The following is a 21593-nucleotide window of genomic DNA, read 5'->3' as shown; positions in this document are numbered from 1 at the left end:
ATGTAATACAAATTGTCGGAAGAGATCTTTGAACTACAAAGTGTGATTGAAACTTCCATCTTATAGAATCATCATCCAAATGTCTTATACAGAGTGAATGTTTAGGCTATGAGAGTACAAATTAGTCAGTCCTAAAATATCAGCCACTCATTCAGTATTTTCCTCTGTGCTGACCTATTTCCTGTTAGTTTTTTAGCTCTAGGAAGACTAAACCCCAATCCACCTTCTGCTTGGTCTGCCTCCTAATCATTTTTGCTTCAAATATCTGTTTAGTTAATCACCCATTCCCCCTCACATTCATCCAATCTTCTATAATTGAGTTTGCTCCACTTACCTTTAATTGCATATTTGTCATCCCAATATTTCATTAATTTCCTCATTTATATGTAGTCTTGCCGTTTTTTCCTTCTGTTAGTTCTATATATTTTTCTTAAAACTCTCATTTATAAAGATTTGGTATTTGAAAAATTGTGTGGTTTTTTTTACCCATCTCCATAAGTTAAAATAGGCTTAAGAACTGTGTTATGAACTGTTGTTTTTATCTTTTGACTAATTTCTCTTTTGTTCCAAATATTTTTTTTTTAACTGGCTTCCTACACTTTCTACTTTTCTTATTTTATTGTTTATCTCCGCATCTAATCTTCCAATTTCATTAAAGACCATTCCTAGATATAGAAAATTACTAACTTGTTCCAAATTTTAATTATATAACCTACACTGAAAATTTCTCTTGCCTCTCCCAGCTTCTATGATTTCTGTTTTTGTGTAACACATTTCTATATGAAGCCCTCTACAACTTTTATTAGCCGACCAGGGTTGCCAGGCAGGCACTTTACTGGGTAAAGTGCCTGCCTGGCAACCCAAAGGTCGCGGGTTTTATTCCCGCCTCGGGCTTGGATCAAAGTACTGCAAAAACCTTGGGAGGTGCATTATGGCCACAGAAGCCTATGCGCCAACAACTACCAAAAAAAAAAAAAAAAAAAAAAAAAAACCAACTTTTATTGATTTATTCAAAGATACTCAGTACACAATGTACAGTAATGTAAGATAGACAGTATCTTACATTCTTTTATTAAATGATCTATGAAAATTATAAAAAGAAGTGGTGATAAGTTGTAGTTCTGATTGTGTTACAGATTAACCTTAAAACAGTTTTCAATGCTTCCTTCAACCCTCACTGCAGATTTGCCATTTTTATGCAAACCCTTTATTCTTCTTAAAAGATTATCCATAATGCAGCATTTTTCTAAAATATGAAAGAACAGATTTTCATGTACTTTATCATATGCTTTTTCAAGATCACCAAATTCCTAATATAATATTTTTTTGTTCTCATGACTTTTTTATATTTTATTCTGGTATCCCCTGTTTGGCTTAAAACTTGACTTCTTTTCCAAGGTTATATCGAACAATACTTCTAACCCTCTTTTCTAAGATATTTGCACAGATTTTACCTAGGGTGCAAGGGATGAAATTCCTTCATAATTTCGACATTCCACCCTGCTTCCCTTTTTATATATCAGTATAATTAATGACTTGGTCCACCTCCTCGAACTCTTGTCTTTTAGACAAAAACATTTTTGTTTCTATCAGTGTGGTGTAACCACCGTGGCATTACCTTCTCCCAGGATTTCAGAATTTTACAACTAATTTCATCTGCATAGCTTTAAAAACTGTGTTATAAACAGCTTTGTCTTTCTCTTAATTTCTCTTTCATCCACAATATAAACTGTTTATATGACCTTGTATATCTGAATAGTATAGATATTTACTCTATTCTTCTAAAATATCCTTCTGTTTTATCTTCACCCTTATCATATTCAGTTACAGTAATTATGATCTAAGACTACCATAATCCTGTAAATGTAAAATTCCATGGAAGAAACTTTCTTTTTAGTATGGAATTCTTGTTTCAGGATTTATTTGTTGTTTTGAATAGTAGCTATCGTCACAGCAGACATATGGACAGTTGACTATCTTTAAGTTACCACATTAGATTACTAAAAGATTATAATACTTTATAATTAAATGGAAGTTAATTACTGTGAATATATTACTAAAATAACAGTAAGTATTTTATTTGCTATGAATTGCTGTTACCTGTATACAAACAAAAAAGATAAAAATAAAGCTCATAATTAACAACCGAAATTAATACAGAGAAGAATAAAATAGAAAATTAGAAAGCTTGCCTTCACCCTAGGAAGTAATTCACAGAATTACATCCAAAGAATTCCATTGCCCTCACAGAATTCTGCTGTAATGGTGCTACTGCTGCCTGTATTCAAGCAGGATGACTGGATGTTCCACCAGGTGAGTTCACTTGTGGATACCTGTGGCCTCATAAAAGGAATATAGGGACATCTCATAAAAGGAAAATAATGAAAGAACCTAAATTCAGCTTTTTTTCAGCATTCAAGAAGAAAGATAAGAAATCCATAGGGGAACACCCACATCTGTAAAAACATAAAAGGTTTTGTTTCTGTAGGGAACTGTTAGAAGTGGCATTCATTGGTGCCCCTATATGACTCATAATGGAGTAAACTAAGGAAAGTATGTACTTAAGTGTGGTGAGCCCTCTACAGTTTGACATAAAAAAATTAAAGTACACAATGTAAATTTTATGTTGACTGGTGCCAAATCAACTTAGCCAAATCAACTTAGCCAAATCAAATGCAGATATGCAAAATAAAATATATAAAATATAGTGATTGATTGATTATTTTCCTGATAGAAAATAAGACAGTACTGAAGTGCACTAACGATTGTCTGGAGGGAGTTGTTTTTGGGATTCAGCACGATGCCATATTGCTAAACAAGATAGAATGGTAGTGACTTCTGATGCTGATGGTACATCAAAGGGCATGTCATGATCATCAGCTGGAGTTTATACACTGTAGTCATCCTTTATGTTTCTTCCTGAACTTATTGCTGAACTCAGACATTATGAGCAAGGATATATGTACATGGCTATGGTGAGCAAATAAGGAGGCATTAATGATATATTTAATAGCTAAATTTTACATATGTAATGAGTATGGTAAGTTCAAGCTTCATAGAAATAGAGTTAAAATTGGGCTTTAAAACTTTGAAATAATAAAATAACTAATGATATTTTGACCTTTTCTGAATTACAAAATCTGGGAGAACCTTCTCATTTTTTTTTGTGTTTTCATAGCCAGTAGGATTTAAGCTGCCTAGTAAAATAATGTTAATGTTTTGGGCCTCCGTAGGCCTCTGTAGCCGAGTGGGCAGGAGCGGGAGTGCAGTAGCACACTCTTTGAGTAGACCGGGGTTCAAGCCCCTGCCTGCTGAATATGGTCGATCTGCCAACCCGCACTGGACCAGCGTGGTAGATTATGGTCCATTTCCCTCAACATGAATTGTTGAGGAGGCTTCCATCCTGCAGTGGGTTGATAATGGCTGCACTTTATTTTATTTTTTTTAATGTTTTGGGACAGAATGAATGTTGCTCTCACTATGAGTTACTTTGATATTGCCAAAAGGTTAAGCTTCCAAGGGATCCTTCAGTTTTGAAACATTGTCATATCAGTATTTCATCACTTATCCCTCAGTCACTCATGGAAAAAAAAAATATCCTTTAAGCAGATGCATTAGTATATGTGGTAGTACCATTTGCATAAACAGTAATAATAATAATTATTATTATTTGGTGAACTGTATTAATACTGTTAGCAGTTAATTTTTAAAAAAAGAGTTTTTACCTAAATGACTAGTTTTTAATGTTACTATCACTATAATGTAGCTGGAGATAAATATTTTTCATTGTTTTTTGCTTTTTTTAAATTGATTGACAAAAGTATGAACTCTAAATATGCAATATAATGTCAATAAAAACTACATTACATACTATTGTATAGTATTGTAGTTTTATTGAGTAATATTTTCAAAATTAATTCTAAAGTGGTGTTGGAATTACAATTATAAAATTTCATGTTTTTATGACTTAAGAATTCATTTTTCAGATTTTTTTATGTAAAATCATTCCATTTTAATTTTAAATAAAAATATATTTTTCACATGTCTGTGCCATTTCTTCTTTATGTTTAATTATTAACATGAGCAAATGAATGAAAAATGTTTCCCATATTTGTTGGCAATTATTTAAACACCATGTGATACTTAGAGTACAGGGGTTGATTGAGTAAATGTAATTTCCTCCATCATAACATGTATATTCCACATAACTGAGAGGAGGCCACAACATTTCTGTATTCAACATGTCTTCAATAACAGTGTACTGGCTTTGCCATTTGTTTGGAGAGATTAAAGGTCTCTTTGATTGGAGCTTTAGCCATCTGATCTTTGCCATAGGAAGTAGGTTCCCCAGCAAGTAATTTTGGAGATTTTTAGCCCACACAACGTTAAAATCAACCTATCTATTCACTCACTCATGCACACCTGCACCTTCTGATTACTTGTGAGAAAATAATAGAATTGCTTTTGCCTTTTTTTTTTTTTTTTTCCCATTACTTGCTATATTGTTATTGGAGGATTTGTGAAATATTGGCATTGTATTATATTTCTCTCTCATTGTGATAGCATATAAAAATCTGGTTATGTTAGCAAAAATAAGTTAATAGTGATTAAAAGTTAATTTTTGCTAATAATGTGGTCTTCCAGGACTGTTATATTTATATGAAAAAATGCTATGAAACATTGTAGTTATAGCAACCACTTCAAAACTAAATGAATGGTAGTTTGACCTACTGGCAATACCATTTGTATAAAAATAGTGTAGTATTAAGGCAGCTTTTGGTAAAATAAAGTTCATTTTGTTGACACTGTTGCGCATGGAAGACTACTGTACAAATTGGAGCAGAATGGTATTAAGGGTAAGTTGCTACAATGGATAAAAGGATGATTGAGTGGGAGAAGACTAAGGGTGGTAATCAATGGGTGCTGCTCTTTGTGGACTAATGTTATAGTCCCACAGGGTTTGGTGTTGGGTCCACTGTTTTGTATATTTATCAATGATATTGATGAAGGTATATCAGGCTTAGTGTCGTAGTTTGCAGATGATACAAAGGTTGGCAGGGTTGTTAATGACAGTAATGGCAGTGTGCTACTGCAACAGGATCTAGAAAATTTGGGGAGATGGGCTGAGAAGTGGCAACTGAAGTTTAACATTGACAAATGCAAAGTACTGTATATGGGTAGAAGTAACCCTGGAGAAACGTACCAACTGTGTGGTACTACACTTAAGGTCGTAGAAAATGAAAAAGACCTGGGAGTAATTGTGCAGTCAGATATGAAGTATTCTGAGCAATGCAGATAGGCTGCCAGGATATGGGTAGAAGTAACCCTGGAGAAACGTACCAACTGTGTGGTACTACACTTAAGGTGGTAGAAACTGAAAAAGACCTGGGAGTAATTGTGCAGTCAGATATGAAGTATTCTGAGTAATGCAGACAGGCTGCCAGGACAGGTCATTGGGTTTTGTCAATGATATACAGGAATTTTGCTAGCAGGGAAAAGGAGGTGATTGTCTCTCTGTATAAGGCAATGGTCAGGCCACACCTTGAGTACTGCGTACAGGTCTGGAGACCTCATTTTAGGAAGGATGTAGGTTTTCTTGAGCGTGTACAGAGAAGGGCAACAAGATTGGTGAGGGGAATGAAGGGATCCTCTTACCAAGTGAGGCTTATGTTCTGCAAATTACAGGCACCTGCGAGGTGATCTGATTGAGGTGTATATGGCCTTGAATGGGTTGAGCACGCTGAATTCTGATGGGATTCTTCCACTTGTTCAGACTACGAACCTAAGGGGGCATAAATTCAAATTGAGGAAAGAGAGATATAGAATAGATGTGCGGAAATTTGCCTTTAGCCAGCGGGTGGTTAATTGCTGGAACAAACTTCCATCTGTCATTGTGGAAGTTGATAGGTTAAATAAATTTAAGGAGGAACTATGGAACTATACAAACATTTAGAGGGAATTGTTTTGTAAATTTTTTTTTTTTTTTTTGGTTGATGCATAAGCTCATGCACTTTCTTTCTTGCATCACATGCCACTACTACTACTACTAGAGCATTAAGTCCTGTCATCCACATAAATACAAGAGTGGGTGAGAAGGTCCATCTGCTTTTCATTATTTTGAAAGGATATTTAAGTTATATGTGTGAAAATAATCATTTTATCTTTTTTTTCCTGAAAAGGTTAGCAGAGAAAGCACACCAAATACCAAAAATTCTTAATGCCATTCATCTTGTGCAATACATTGATATCTTCATTTCCCACATGCATTCATTGGACAGTCACTTTGTTGCTATGCCCGCCTGTCTATCAAATCATTTTACATATAATTTAATTGAATGGTATACATTATTCAATAAATAATGTTTAATTTTATTTTCTGCAGGCCTCAGTGCTTTCTTTTGATATGTAAATTGCCAAAATTAATTGAATTTTATTTGCATTCAGACATATAGAACACTGTTTCCTTGATGAAATTGATGTTTGCATAGTCATTTTGTGCACAAATAATTTTGGATAAGTTGCTGCCTCCATAGCAGTGTACTGTGATCATGAAAGAATATAGTGCATACTGTGTGATCATGAAAGAATATAGTGCATACTGTGTGATCATGAAAGATATAGTGCATAATCATGGAAGTATAAAATATTTTACTCTTAAAATGAACCAATACTATTTCCATATGTTAATGGCATAGAAAGAACAAAGCAAACTACTCTGGTTACACAGTTTGCATTACCTAATCTATATTTATATTTGTTAAATGATTTAAGGGCTGTGAGGCAGTTTGGTGGAAAATCTAGTTAAGGTTGCATAGCTATAAGTAGCTCAGGATTGGTAAGTGTTTCTTATTTTTATATTGGTGTAGTTCATTAATGTATGCAGGCATCAAAAATGTTAATTTATAATAATATTACTGTTATAAATTGTATTAAGTATATTCAAAAAGTTCTTCCTTAGTTTGTTGTGTTATATTAATAACCAATAAGAATGTAATCTAAAATTAAAATATTGCCATATGTTGGTGAAGCAAATTTTACCATATGTTGGTGAAGCAAATTTTGCCATATGTTGGTGAAGCATATATAGTTCTACAGGTGAGGTTCAGTTTTTTGTCTCGGTATTATCTTTATATTTGGTTGTGTTGTTTCCTCCCAAGCTCATTTGTGTTATTATACATATTTATGATAAGGAATTTTTTTGTGTAACAAAATTAAATCTGATTTCTTCTTATAGATTGGAATTAATATGGAAAGGAAAGATAGTTCACTGTATTTGGAGAAATACATTTATGTAAAATTTGGACCATCTGTGAGGCAGTTTGGTGGAAAACCTAGTGAAGGTTGCATAGCTATAAGTAGCTCAGGATTGGTAAGTGTTTCTTATTTTTATATTGGTGTAGTTCATTAATGTATGCAGGCATCAAAAATGTTAATTTATAATAATATTACTGTTATAAATTGTATTAGGTATATTCAAAAAGTTCTTTCTTAGTTTGTTGTGTTATATTAATAACCAATAAGAATGTAATCTAAAATTAAAATATTGTGAAGTTCTCAATTAGATTTTAAAATAAGAATAAAAATAAAAATGGGCGTAAACATAGCAATATAGATACTTTTCTATGGCTGTAAGACTTGTAAAATAATAAGAGGAGTTTACTTCAATATAGTACGTAGAACACTTCCGTATGATACTCTCCAGAAATTAAACGAAAAAATCGAAAACTTACATTAGAGTAAAAAATAAATAATTAAAAACCAATTTAACACAATTCAAATCAATTTAACACAATTAAAAATCAATTTAATAAATGCAATTAAAAATTAAAAAGAATCTAACGAAAATATTCAAAACGATTTTCCTTCGTAAGGAAGGAAAATCGTTTTGAATATTTTCGTTAGATTCCCTTAGGAAGGAAAAGTCAAAAAGAAACGTTTTGTTTCCTTAGGAAGGAAAATCGTTTTGAATAATTTCATTAGATTCTTTTTAATTTTTAATTACGTTAAATTGATTTTTTAATTGTGTTAAATTGATTTGAATTGTGTTTAAATTGGTTTTTTAATTATTTATTTTTTACTCTGATGTAAGTTTTTGATTTTTTTGTTTTAATTTCTGGAGAGTATCATACGGAAGTGTTCTACGTACTATATTGAGGTAAACTCCTCTTATTATTTTACAAATATTAATATCAATGTAGAATGTATTGAGTAATACAGCTCTGATTCACACTATCTAATGGCTGTAAGACATAATAGCCAGTAACGTGACTAACTGTACATATATACAGATCACCCCCATGTAGCATGTTATTAATTTTGATGGAAAATTAGTAATAATCTTACCCCTACTTTAACATATTCATACCCACCCTCCCATTTTTTTTTTTTTTTTTTTTTTCCTATTGCAGCCCATATATGCTGAATGACTGAATCAAGCATGCAGTCATCTGGTCATGTAACTGTGTAACTGTGCATGGTGTTCTATCTAAGTGAAATTTTGTAAATTGTGCACGTATACCATTATACTTTAATTTTTAAATCAGTTTTATTATTTCATCTAATGCAATTAACATGGTTACAAATTTTGGTAATCCTTATGCATTTTGGTTTTATAATGTTGCTGTGTTAAACTATCAGCTTTCTCAAGGTATTCAAACATAAATTTTCTCATTGAGATTTCCTCATTAATTTTCAGCCAGGTTCAAATGGTCAGTCATATTGTTATCATTATCTAAGCAACTGAATAACAAGGTAACAAGCAACAAAATATAAAGAGCAAGATTTATTTATTTATTCATATTTTAACATATAAAATTAAGTATTTAGAATATATTTATTTCTTTTACATGAAAAAAAAAAAAAAAAACAGCACACATATATATTTGCAATTTTATTAGAATGCGGTTATGTCCTTAATTTCGTTATTATTATTGTTATTTGGTTTTTTTTTAGGAGCATTAGCAACTAAGGCCATATTTCTCCGGGGATATGTGGTGGTCATTCCCTGACCTCTCCGTATTTGGTGGTCACGGGCTCGAACGCCGGTCTAATCAAGAAGCATGTGCTACGCACTGCTGCTCCTGCCCACCTGGCTACAGAGGCGCCTCCTTAATTTCGTATACCCAAGTATCATCAATCAGTATCTAATGCCATACTCTAAAAGCGAGCTGTGAATTTATTTTTATTAAGCCAAGATATGAAATTAAAGGCATTAAATAAATAAAAGCACAAAATGAGAAAAAATAAGAATAAAATAAAATACCAATAAAATTATGAAATTAAACTAAATAAATAAGTACTAATTACTGCCTCTATACATTGATAGGCACTTACTGGGGATCCACACCTATCAATGTACAAGTAATTAGCAACACTGTTTCTGTGAACCTCATACCAGTTTTACATTATGGTAAAATATAACAGATAGCATCTAAAGAAGAAGGGGAATATAGCATATATTAAAATAAAATATTAACATTACATAGTAACTCGATTAAATGATAAAATGTTTCTAATAAAAAAAATTGCAAAAATATATATTGCAATTGCATAATGTTTAATTAAACAGTGGCATTAGAGACCATAAATAGGAATATTTTATGATAGAAATTATTATACTAATATGTTTACAAATATATGTATAAATATAGGCCATTCACGTCAAGCAACAAATAAAACCTTTCTGTCTAATGGAAGCATAAGTCAAATATCAGTTAATTGAAAAGAATTCAGTTTTACAGTTTCCTGATTGCTGGTACAAACAATTGCAAGGAATTTACAGGACTTGAGTTTTTCTTCAAAAGAAAATTTTCTTTTTTTTTTTTTTCTTCCACTTAAGAGAAATAATAAAATAAATAGCTCACCTTTCTTCATTCTTAAAATAATCAGTGGCTGTGTATATGTGCATGTACATAAGATTTTATCATATTTTCAGAACTTTATTATGTGTAATAAACATTCTTATAGGAGAGCACGAGGCTTACTTTTCTTCATTAGAAAGAATTCATCACATTAAAATTGATTATCTTTTTCCATAGTTATTTTTCCTTACCCGTTATCATTTTTTCTATATACAGTAGAACTTCACTTATCTGTCAGGGTTCAGAACCGAGTCCATGACAGATAATTGAATAGACAGATAATAGAATATATACATTAAAAACATTATACAGTCTATCTCTGACATACGTAAGAGATACATTCCAGGACTTCTTATGTGAGTCGATCTTTATGTAACTCAGGAATGGCTAATAAAATATTGCTACCATATCCCAGATATGTCAAAATTGCAAAAACTGCATAATATCCTCAGAAGGATGATACTTCATTCTTCTGAGGATATTATGAATCAGTGTATACACTTCGGGTGTGATGAACTGAAAGTGATGAACATTAATAAGATACATTAATCACAGGGTGTTGTAGGCTGAGTAGAGATCAGGGAGGTAGTACTTGATATGAACTCTTCAATCTTCATCTGTTTTGTATGCTTTTTTTTTTTTGCTCTTCATAAATTTCATGATAAGCAATCTTGAACTTTTCTTTCTATTTTCAAGAAACGTTCAGTGTTTTCATCCCTTCCATCAAACAGAGACCTTCCTGAATTTTACAAAATGCTTCTGCCATTTCCTTTAATTTGAACTGCTTCTTGGGTTGCTCCGGTTTCTCAATGGATTTGGCTCTTCCGTGCTCCTCAACTATGTGTGCGTTCAACTGGGCTAGGTCTTTTTTTGTTAAATCTTCACCTCATTCATCCACAAGCTTATCTACATCTTCTTTCTCTACGACCAGCTGCAACTCCTGGGCTAAGTTTACAATTTCTTTGGTAACAGAAGACATCAGATCATCTTTGAAGCCTTTGTTGTCAAGCTCGGAATTTTTTAGAAGATTTTTCCAAACTCTGCTCATACAAGTTGTTGTCAAATCATTCCTGGCTCTTGAAATGTTGTGTATTCCATCAAGGATGTTAAAGGAATAGAGTGTAATTCTCCGAATAAATAGTGAATGGGACACAGTCCACATGACTTAAAGTGGGGGTTTCTCCGAAGTGCTTCAGCATAGTTCACCTGTCTCACACACATGTTGAATATTTCTTCAGAATTTTTAAAGCAGAAAATTATATTTATTTACCTAGATTCTAGTTACGCCGCAGGTTATTGTCCAACATTGTTTTTATGGGAACGAAAATGAAAACTTATACCTATTGCTCCTTCATTCGACTTCACTCTTAAAAATTATGCAGAAAGTATCTTTACGATTTTACCAAAAAATTTATATTAAGTCTAAATTTACGTAACTCTGGCTTACGTAAGTCGGGGGACATTTAACTTGTTTATTTTATTACATAATACATAACCTAATGAAATTTAATTTAACTTTAATTATTATTTATTTTTTACCGAATCATCAAAAAATCATAGTACAGATATCTACTTACATACCTATTTTTAATATTTTGACTTACGTTGGTATAGTAATGTCATAAAAAAATTTATGACATTAATAGGCCAATGTAAGTCAAAATATTCAAAATATTTGTGTACGAGGGTAGTTCAATAAAGAATCACCCTGACTTAGCTGCAGAGGTGCTAGCCTGTTGATTCTTGTCATAGGTTTCAGTCCTTCTCTACATAGCCACTATGCAGAGTTGCACATTTTTCTCATCGATGGATGAGACTACGGATACCGTTTTTGTAGAAGTGGTGAGGTTGGTCTTTGAACCGTGACTCTATTGCAGAAATGAGTGTCTCGTTGTCAGGGAAGTGGGCCCCCTGAAGAAATGATTTGAGTGAAGGAAACAAGAAGTCCGATGGTGCAAGATCAGTTGAGTAGGCCGGATGGGGCAGTATTTCATATCCACAGGTGGCAGCTTGTGTTGTTGCAGTTTCAGAAGTGTGAACTGGGGCATTGTTTTGAAGCATTCTCACACCTTTGGACAGCATGCCACACCTACATGTTTTGATTTTCTCCCATAATTTTGTGAGTAAGTTGGCATAATAGGCAAGTAATTGTTCTACCTTTCAGCAGGTAATTAGTCATTATTACACCTTGCTCATCCCAAAACACTGTCAGCAAGACCTTTCCTGCTGATGCTTGGATCCTTGTCTCGACCCTGAAAGTAAAATTTCCAACTTTCATCCTGAGTGATTAGCCTAGAGAAAAAGTCTTCCTCATTTTTTTGGCACAGGGTTAACAACCCTTGTGATTTCTGTTGTTGATCAGCCTTCTGGAAACCAGTCAGTAATCGGGGGATCCATCTTGCACTCAATTTCTGTAAATGGAGTTGGTCATGGAGGACTGTTTCAACAGAGCCCACACTAATCTTCACCTCCTGGGACAATTCATGCACAGATATCCAGCGATCTTCCATGATTAATGACCACTTTTCTGATCGTGCTTATCAATGGCTGAATGGGGACGACCTGGAATGGGCTCAGATTCTACCAATGTCCAAGCACTTAAACTGTCTATGCCAGTTCTTCACAATGCCATAGGATGGGGTTTCATCCTTATATACAGTAGTCATCTCCTCGTGGATTTCGTTAGGAGATTTGCCCTTCAAGAACAGATACCAGATTACAGTTCTGGCTTCAACTTTGTCCATGATGCTACTTCGTCACATGTTCAGCTCTGTAAGAGAAAAACAAACTAAGACACAGGGCTGAAATTTTACACCTTTTGTACAGAGATATGTACGATGCTACTCACAAAATATCATGACTGTGGTATGTGGAAGTAGGTGAGGGCGATTCTTTATTGAACCACCCTCGTATGCAGATATCTATTATTTCATTATCCCTCGAGTGTTTTGTGAGGCAATGTTACAAATTTTATGCAGAAGTAACACTTGCGTAATATCTGCTTCTCCTTGTACCGTGAAACACTTAATACACTTTGACAACATGGTTTCTGCTTCACAGGGGCTAATTATGTTTGTTGTTCCATCAGCAGCAGCTTTTTCTTCTCTTTCAGTTTCACAATCATCCAACATTGTCATTACTCTTTTCACAAGTTCATCGTTGTCTAAAATTTCACATCCGATGTCCATTTTGTTCACATCCAGCCAATTGTTTACTTCCTCTATCGAAATATTTTTAAAACCAGGAATATTGGAACATAACTGCAAAATTTCAGTCTCTTTTGGAATGGTTTCTGTACCAGTTGAATATATTTCTGGCCACAATTTATTCCAGCTTCTTTATGTTGTTTGAACTGGAACATCATTCCAGGCATCAGCGACATTGAAAATTGTGTCTTTTATAGTGTAGCTTTTCCAAAACTCTATCACATCTAATTTATAATCTGCCAAAACAAGTTTTTGAATGAACATTTTGCAATAACGACATTTCATACTCTCAATCACGTCCTGGTCCATCGGTTGAATGATAGATGTCATATTTGCTGGCAGAAAGTGGCATGATATTTTGTCCTCATCGCTTTTTAAATCATGCACGTGTATGTGATTAGTAGGTGCATTGTCCATCAGTAGCATTGTATATTGTGGTAAACCTTTTGATGCAAAATGCGATCTTACACATGGTACAAATATTTTATGAAACCAATCATGAAATATACCTTGGCTCATTCACGTTGTTTTGTGAGAAATATTTAACTGACAAAGCATTTAAATTTAAATGATCTAGGCCTTTTTTTGGTTTTCCTATAACAACCAAAGGCAATTTATGACTACTGCTGGCATTAGAACATACCATTATAGTGATCCAACCTTTTTGCATGTTATATCCCGCTGTCATATGTTCAGTCATTGAGGCCATTTTGAGGTAGTGCCTTCCAGTTAAGGCAGTCTCATCACAGTTGTATATTTGGTCTTTAACCAAACTTCGATCAGCTATTTCCTTCTGTAGTTTTTCACAATAAACAGAAATTGCTGTGCTATCTGTGCTTAGCTTCTTACCCTGGATCGACTGTCGAATACCAAGGCGAAACTTAAATTTGTCCAACCATCCGATTCTAGCTTTGAATGAAGGATCTCCACCTAGTTTTTTGTTGATTTCAGTGGCTTTTTCGATTATTATAGTCCCAACAATGGAATTCCTTGGCTATGTTTTTGAACAAATCATTAAAACATTGTAGTATTCAATTGTTCATTTTTAGCGAGCTTCATTGTTTTACAACTTTTAACATTCCCATCAGTGGTTTCCATTTTCGACACGTGGTTTTCAATTTTGTCTGCATTACGCTTTTTGTCATTTATTACTGTTGTTCTTCCCATTCCATAAATCAATGCTATACTTGTAGCACTTTTACCTTTTCTTAGATGATCGATTATTTAAATTTTTTGTGATATAATCCCAACACTACTCACTTATGTTTCTCTGTCATTTCAATGGGTTTATTAAATAAAAATTATTAAAATATGAAACAAGAGGTTAAAGTGCAACTGCATACAGTGAGTTGTAAACAAAGACTGAGTGACACGTGGCACCAATGTCACAATGCATTACGGCATAGTGGGTTAAGTGATGGTTAACAGAGACTGACAGGCAATCAAAGTTCTGCTGTATATGTATATTGTGACCAAGTAAATAACAGGTCCCCTCCCTGATTCATCTGTCTTGTGGTTATTTTTATTCCAGATTTTCAAATCTGCTATTTTTTAAAATCCTTTTCCTCATTTCTTACTGTGAAAAAAAAAAAAAAAAACCTGCCGAAACTAGTTCATGTCATTACTAGATAAAAAAAAAAAAAAAAAAAAATGATTCAGTGGAGCACAAAGAAAGGGGAAGGTATTTAAGCACATAAAAGGAGAATACCAGTGTATTTCATTTTCCAGTGCACCTTTTTGCTCAGTTTCTAATGTGAAGTATTAATTTGACTATTCTTATTCTGAATATTATATTTTAAAAATTGCATACCTACTTGGAGGGTATTTAATATGTGGCAAATACTACAATAGATCATGAATAGATTGTCTACTTCAGTCTGTGTAATTCACTTTTGATAATTGACTTCAGTGCTTGGTATTTTGGTAGCTGGAAACCCACTGTATTAGAATACTGCACCTAATACAAGGTAACCTTTTAAAAGTTTTTGAGTACACGACTAAACTCAAAATTGATTCCAGTCAATACACATTGGAAATGTAGAGAATATAATGTGAACAAATGTTTTTTTCAGATACATTAGTAGTGTATTACTATTAATAGCTTGTGCATAATCTCGCTGTCTGTACTCTACCAGCTAGTGACTTGAAGTCTGAGTAGCATATATGTGAGAGGCATGGTCATGTTGTATCCAAAAATTTCATTAATTCATACATGTTCTACCCTCTACTTTTATTTATACTGAATGCATCATGAATAGTCAGTCTAATAGAACAAACTTATCTATGAAGGGATCTATCCTTCCCAAAAACTTCCTCATTTGTTTCACAAATGTATCATCTCGGTTTCATTCTCACTGACATCCATTTCCACTTAGTCTGCCAAGCTGTACTTTTTCTGACAGAATTTCAATTATTATTTGCCTCAACCACTATTCATCTCAGTTGTCCTAATTATTCGCTCAGTGATTCCTTTCCCTTCAATGGTATTTGTGCATTCTGTTTACTGATATTCCTCATTAAAAACTTCCTAGTTTGAAATCTCTTTTTTTATCTCTTCTGTTGTTCTCCCAACTCTAAAAATCACTTAGAACCTTTTGGTATTTTAGTTTAATTAGTTCACTGCTAGGAAAGTTAAGCTTTCCTATCAGTAAACTAAATTTCCTTTGTGTTTTAATGTTCACTGCTTGCTGACTTCGACAAAGTATGTCCAAAGTTGCTGTTGTGCCGAAAAAACCCAAACTTATGACAAACAGTTCATCTAGCTTCAATTTTCTAGTTGCACAGTCCCAGATGATTGAAATGATGAGGCTTTTGCAATTACTAAAGACTCTATACAACTTGTTCATTTGCCTACTAGAATACCAAATAGTCCTACTACACAGCTATCACTGATCTTTTCTTCACCAACAGCCCCTTCAAAGTTAGCATTAGTAGAGGCACATGATACAAGAAAGCAAGCTTATACAGAATCAGCCAAAAAAATAAAAAAAAACCATTCCCATTTTACCCATCTGGTCACTCCAAATGTTTGTCTAGTTCTGCTTTGAATTTATTTAAGCTATCAACTTCCACAAAAACAGATGGAAGTTTTTTCCAGCAATCAACAACCTGCTGGCTAAAGACAAACTTCCACACATCTATTCTACAACTGTCTTTCCTCAGTGTGAATCTATGCCCCCCTCAGGTTTGTAGTCTGAGCAAGAGGAAGAATCCCATCAGCACTGAGCCTGCCCAATCCATTCAAGGCCTTTTACACCTCAATCAGATCGCCTTGCAGGTGCCTAGTCTCCAGTGCTGCTTAAGCCTTTCTTCATAAGAGCACCCCTTTGTTCCCCTCACCAATCTTGTTGCTCTTCTCAGTACTTGTTCTAGCAACTCTGCATCCTTCCTAAAATGAAGCTTCCAGACCTGTACACAGTACTCAAGGTGTGGCCTGACCATTGCCTTATACAAGGCGATAATCATCTGCTTATCCTTGCTCGCAAAATTCCTGTATATCATTGACAAGACCCCCATGACCTACTCTGGCAGCCTGTCTGCACTGCTCATAAAACTTCACATCTGACTGGACAATCACCTCCTGGTCTCTTTCATTCTCCACTACCTTGAGTGTAATGTCACATAGTTTGTACATTTCTCTGGTGTTACTGCTACCCATATGCAGTAATTTGCATTTGTCAATGTTAAACTTAGTTGCCACTTATCTACCCATCCTGGACAATTACCTCCAGGTCTTTTTCATTCTCCACTACCTTGAGTTTAATGTCACATAGTTTGTACATTTCTCTGGGGTTACTGCTACCCATATGCAGTAATTTGCATTTGTCAATGTTAAACTTAGTTGCCACTTCTCAGCCTATCTACCCAACTTTTCTAGATACAGTTGCAGCAGCAGCAGCATACTGTCATTACTGTTATTAACAACCTTGCCAACCTTTGTATCATCTGCAAACTTTGACATTAAGCTTAATATACCTTCATCAATATCATTGATAAATATACATAAATAAGTTCACAGTTAATATTACTGGCCTTCATAATGAATTAAATTAATTTTATTAACTTGCTGATGTCTCTGCTAAATTAAAAGCATATCTAAGTTAAATAATAATAAAAAAGAATTAAGAATACAGGTGGCCCTGGGCTGTGTCAGTTCAGTTTAGCATTAGCTGAGGCATGCAATGCAATGCAAGAAAGCAAGCTTATGCAGCATCAGCCGAAAAAAAAAAAAAAAAAAAGCAATACTGTCATTAACAGTAAAGACAGTATTGCCAACTTTTGTATCATCTGCAAAAATTAAGCCTGATATACCTTCATCAATATCACACAAAACAAAATGGGCCCAGCACAGAACCCTGGGGAACTCCACTGATAATGTTAGTCACAAAGAGCAGTGTCCATTGATTACCACTCTCTGTCGTCTCTCACTCAATCATCCCTTTATCCATTGTAGCAACTTGCCCTTAATGCCATACTGCTCCAATATGTACAGCAGTCTTCCATGTGCAACAGTATCAAAAGCTTTTCTGAAATCCAAGTATATGATCTCAAAATTATTTTTTGCATCCAGTTCCTTTGTGACTACATTATAGTATCCAATCAAATTGGTCAGACAAGACTTCCCTTTAACAAACCCATGCTGTGTCTTAACTATTACTGTAGTCTTGTCTAGATGATTCTGCAATGCATCTTTAACCAGTGATTCCATTACTTTTCCCAAAACACACAAGTTAATCTAACAGATCTACAGTTACTTGTGTTGCTCTTTGTGAATGGGGGGTACATTTGCAAACCTCCAGTCCATGGGGACCTCCTCTGAGGCCAAGGAAGCTCTCATAATTATGGTTAAGGGTTTGCTTACTTCCTTTGCTGTTTCCTTTAATATAACTGGATAGATCCCATCCACCCCATGTGCCTTCCTTATGTTTAACTTCAACAATTTCTCCTCCACTTTGCTCTCAGTTATTACAAATTCACTTAGCTCGCTGTTAGAGTTTGATTAACTTCTGGAATTTCCCTCCTTGAATAACTCCTCACTTGTGAATGTAGATGCAAAATACGTATTCAGTTTATCAGCTACCTGAGCAGGATCATCAATAGTCGAACCATCTACGTTAAGGGAATCAATTTGATTCATTCCTTTCCTTCTAGAATTTAAATAAGTAAAAAACTCTTTGCTGTTTTTCTTTACATTCTTTGCCAAACGTTTCTAGTAATATGCCTTTGCTTGCCTAATTTCATTTGTGACTGGATTACAGACTAGTTTATATCTGCCATAGGCTTCTGGTCACCTGATAATTTATATGCTTCCTGTGCATTTTTCTTCTCTGCCATGAACCTCGTGGCAGAGAAGTAAAATGCATTGTTAATTCATCTGACATCCATTTAGGCCTAAACCTCAAACAGTATTTCTTAGTTGGTATGAAAAGCCTAGTAGCCTCCAAGATTAAGTCCCCTTTAGGCTTCCCATTTAGAATTCACCATTGGTAACATCATCAGTTGATCCCACTCTATAGAATTTAAAGACTGTCTGAGACCACTGTAATCACCTTTAAGAAAGCAAAACTCTTCCCTTTGTGGGATTTACTTAAAGATGTGATGGTAGTTACATCTTTAAGTAAATCCCACATCAGTACAATTTGATCACTGTCACCGAGTGGTTCCTTTATCTGCAAATTCTTAATGCATGAATAATGACTGCTGTTAATCAGATCAGGAGTATTACTCCTGGTTGCCTCTCGAACATAATGTATTGGTTTACACCAATATGCACTTGTCATTTGAAGTAATGTGGATTTGAGTCCTGTTGATGACTGGAGGAGTTTCTAAAGGCCTCTTCAGTTGAAGCAGTAGTTAGTGATACCACGTAGAGAAATTGGCTTTCTCCATTAGTAATTCTGGGTTTTTCAGCCTACATGACATGCAAATCACCCTGTGAATACATGCTTCTGCAGACATAACACACAATGTCAATATATAATTGAATTTATAGATGTGCTTAAAAACTAGCAACGATGACTAATAGATACTCCACAGTTGATGTACATTATCAACTGACATTTTAATAGTTTATAATTACTGAATAATAGACTATTAAAATTGATTTGCTTATTCTGAATAACAGCACTGCAGTAAAATTCATTGTGTATTGTTTAAGCGCACTTAAAGATAGTGTTGACACGTGGATGCTTATACCTCAGTGCTGCCTGACTTTACTGCTTTCTTGCTGAGGTGCACATAGATATAAACTTACCACCAAGTCGATGGCAAGTTGATATTTGTGTACTTTATATATCATTAAAGCATATAAGCTCTATTCTTGCCCCAGCCTATATTCTAACTTTGTGTATTATATTGAAATAAATTGAAAATTTAATACATGGCATTGTGGCCATAGTTAACTTATTCAGGAATGTATCATAAATTTATTCTGCCTGCTAAAGGAGGGCATTTCATTATTAAAATAAAGAAACAATAAGGTGTGTGTGAGAGCGAGAGCACATTTAATGTATAATTATTAAAATTAGTATCCTGTGTTAATGGTATTTTCCCAACTTAAAACTGAATTTAAATGAGATATTCATAATAATACATACTGGATAGCCAAGAAAGATGCTAATCAAGGGACTTCTGGAGGCATGAAGAGCTGAGAGTACCAAGGTATATATATTAAGTAGAAAGCACCATAAATGTGAATTGAGAAAAATTCATGTTTCACTTACTGACTGCTATTAAGTAAATATGTCAATGAAAATCAGCAGATTACATATTCCTATGTAATCTGCTGCTGAAAAGAAAGTGAGAAACTGAGTAAAGAAATACAAAATATGTGCTGTGGTATCACCCTCGGTAGTTAAAATAAACAGCATAAATAACAAAATTCAGTATCTCATTGACTCCAATCAGTTGACAAGCCCAAGCTAAATGCAGATATGTAAATTAATCTTGTAACAAATCATAATAAGCAGAATTAACGTAAATTTATTGTAATGAAGCTCATGAAGATAACAAAATTAAGTGACAGCATGAAATAGAACTGTTTAAAAATTTTCTTTCTTTCAGTTGCACATTAAACTGATAATAAAAAGAAAACAAGAGGGAAACTATATACACAGTAAAACTTCAATATAATGGACTATATGGGAGTAAGATCTGTCCATTAAATTTGCTTGTCTACAACTCAAAAGAACTACTGTACGTATATTCACCGAAGTTGCTAGAATGCTATGAAATAAAAAACATTAAATGTAATACTGCACTGTATTTTACGGTACTTACTAGTTGTGTGGATTATAAGGGTTTGATATTTTTCCATGTTGTATACCAGTGGTGAAAAATCTTACTGGAGTTTATATTCAGAGTACAAAGGGCTTTTGAGTACTTTAGCTAGACGTTTATATGACACTACTGAAACCCAACATGCTCAACAAACTGACGGAATGTGATCATGAGGAAAATCCTGGCACCCTTATGCTCCTGTGATATGAATTTTGTACTGCTTATGATTTTTTTGTAGCATCTGGAACTGTAAACACTACTCAGGTACAGCAATTCAACAGTGACTTACCTTAATGATCATGAAAGAGAATAAATGCATACTGTATTTTGGTTTTTCTTTCTGATTACCTGATGCTGTATTAACAAACAAAAACAAGGCAAACTTTATTAGCTGTGAGTTAAATTTGCTTTATTGTTAATTAAAATATTGTAATTTTGCTGTAAAGACTAACATGGTTTTATCTCCAACATTTATAAAAAGAGTAATATTAAATATACCATAAAAATAATATAGAAAATGAATGCTACATTTACACTTGGTAAGGTGCAGTTCTCCTACATAAGTACCAACTTATGTAGAAGAACAATTTTATCTTGAATATTGAGGACAACCCAAATGTTCAAGATAAAATAAAATAAGAAAAAAGGCAAACAATGCTCATCCCGATCTGTGCAAACGCACACATCCCACCAAAACTTCACACATGAGGAGTTATTTAGCGAGGGGAAAGCCAGGGGTGTATTCAACTCTAGCAGTAAGCTAGAGAATCTTGTAATAACTGAGAGTAAAGTGGAGGAGAAACTGTTGAAGATAAACACAAGAAAGGCACCTGGGGTGGATGGGATCTATCCAGTTATATTAAAGGAGGCAGCAGAGGAAGTAAGTAAACCCTTAGCCATAATTATGAGAGCTTCCTTGGACTCAGGGGAGGTACCTGCAGACTGGAGATGTGCAAATGTGACCCCAATTCACAAAGGAGGATCAAAGGCTGACCCAAGCAATTATAGACCTGTGAGTTTAACTTCTGTTCCAGGAAAATTAATGGAGGCACTAGTTAAAGAGGCACTGCAGGATCATTTAGACAAGACTTCAGTTATAGCGCGGACACAGCATGGTTTTGTTAAGGGGAAGTCTTGCCTGACCAATTTGATTGGATACTATGATGCAGTCACAAAGGAACTGGATGCAGGGAATAACTTTGATATTATATACTTGGATCTTAGAAAGGCTTTTGATACTGTTGCACAT

The 21593-nt window shown here is 34.1% G+C and overlaps 1 protein-coding gene across 2 annotated transcripts in view; it reads left to right on the top strand.

The window, feature by feature from the left end:
* The window catches only part of MED16 (mediator complex subunit 16), a 209068-nt gene that overhangs the window by 32743 nt on the left and 154732 nt on the right, over nt 1-21593 (top strand). For both annotated transcript variants that reach the window (XM_090380328.1, XM_090380324.1), the window contains exon 5: nt 7235-7369. In XM_090380328.1, the coding sequence (XP_090236454.1) occupies nt 7235-7369 (135 nt within the window). The remainder of the gene's footprint in view (nt 1-7234; nt 7370-21593) is intronic.

The sequence above is a fragment of the Mastigoproctus giganteus genome, chromosome 1 (assembly GCF_048544385.1).
Source record: "Mastigoproctus giganteus isolate SK-2022 chromosome 1, ASM4854438v1, whole genome shotgun sequence".
In the NCBI taxonomy this organism is placed as follows: Eukaryota; Metazoa; Arthropoda; class Arachnida; order Uropygi; family Thelyphonidae; genus Mastigoproctus; species Mastigoproctus giganteus.
Note: the sequence above shows the minus strand (reverse complement) of the source record. Positions and strands in the feature narration are given on the sequence as shown.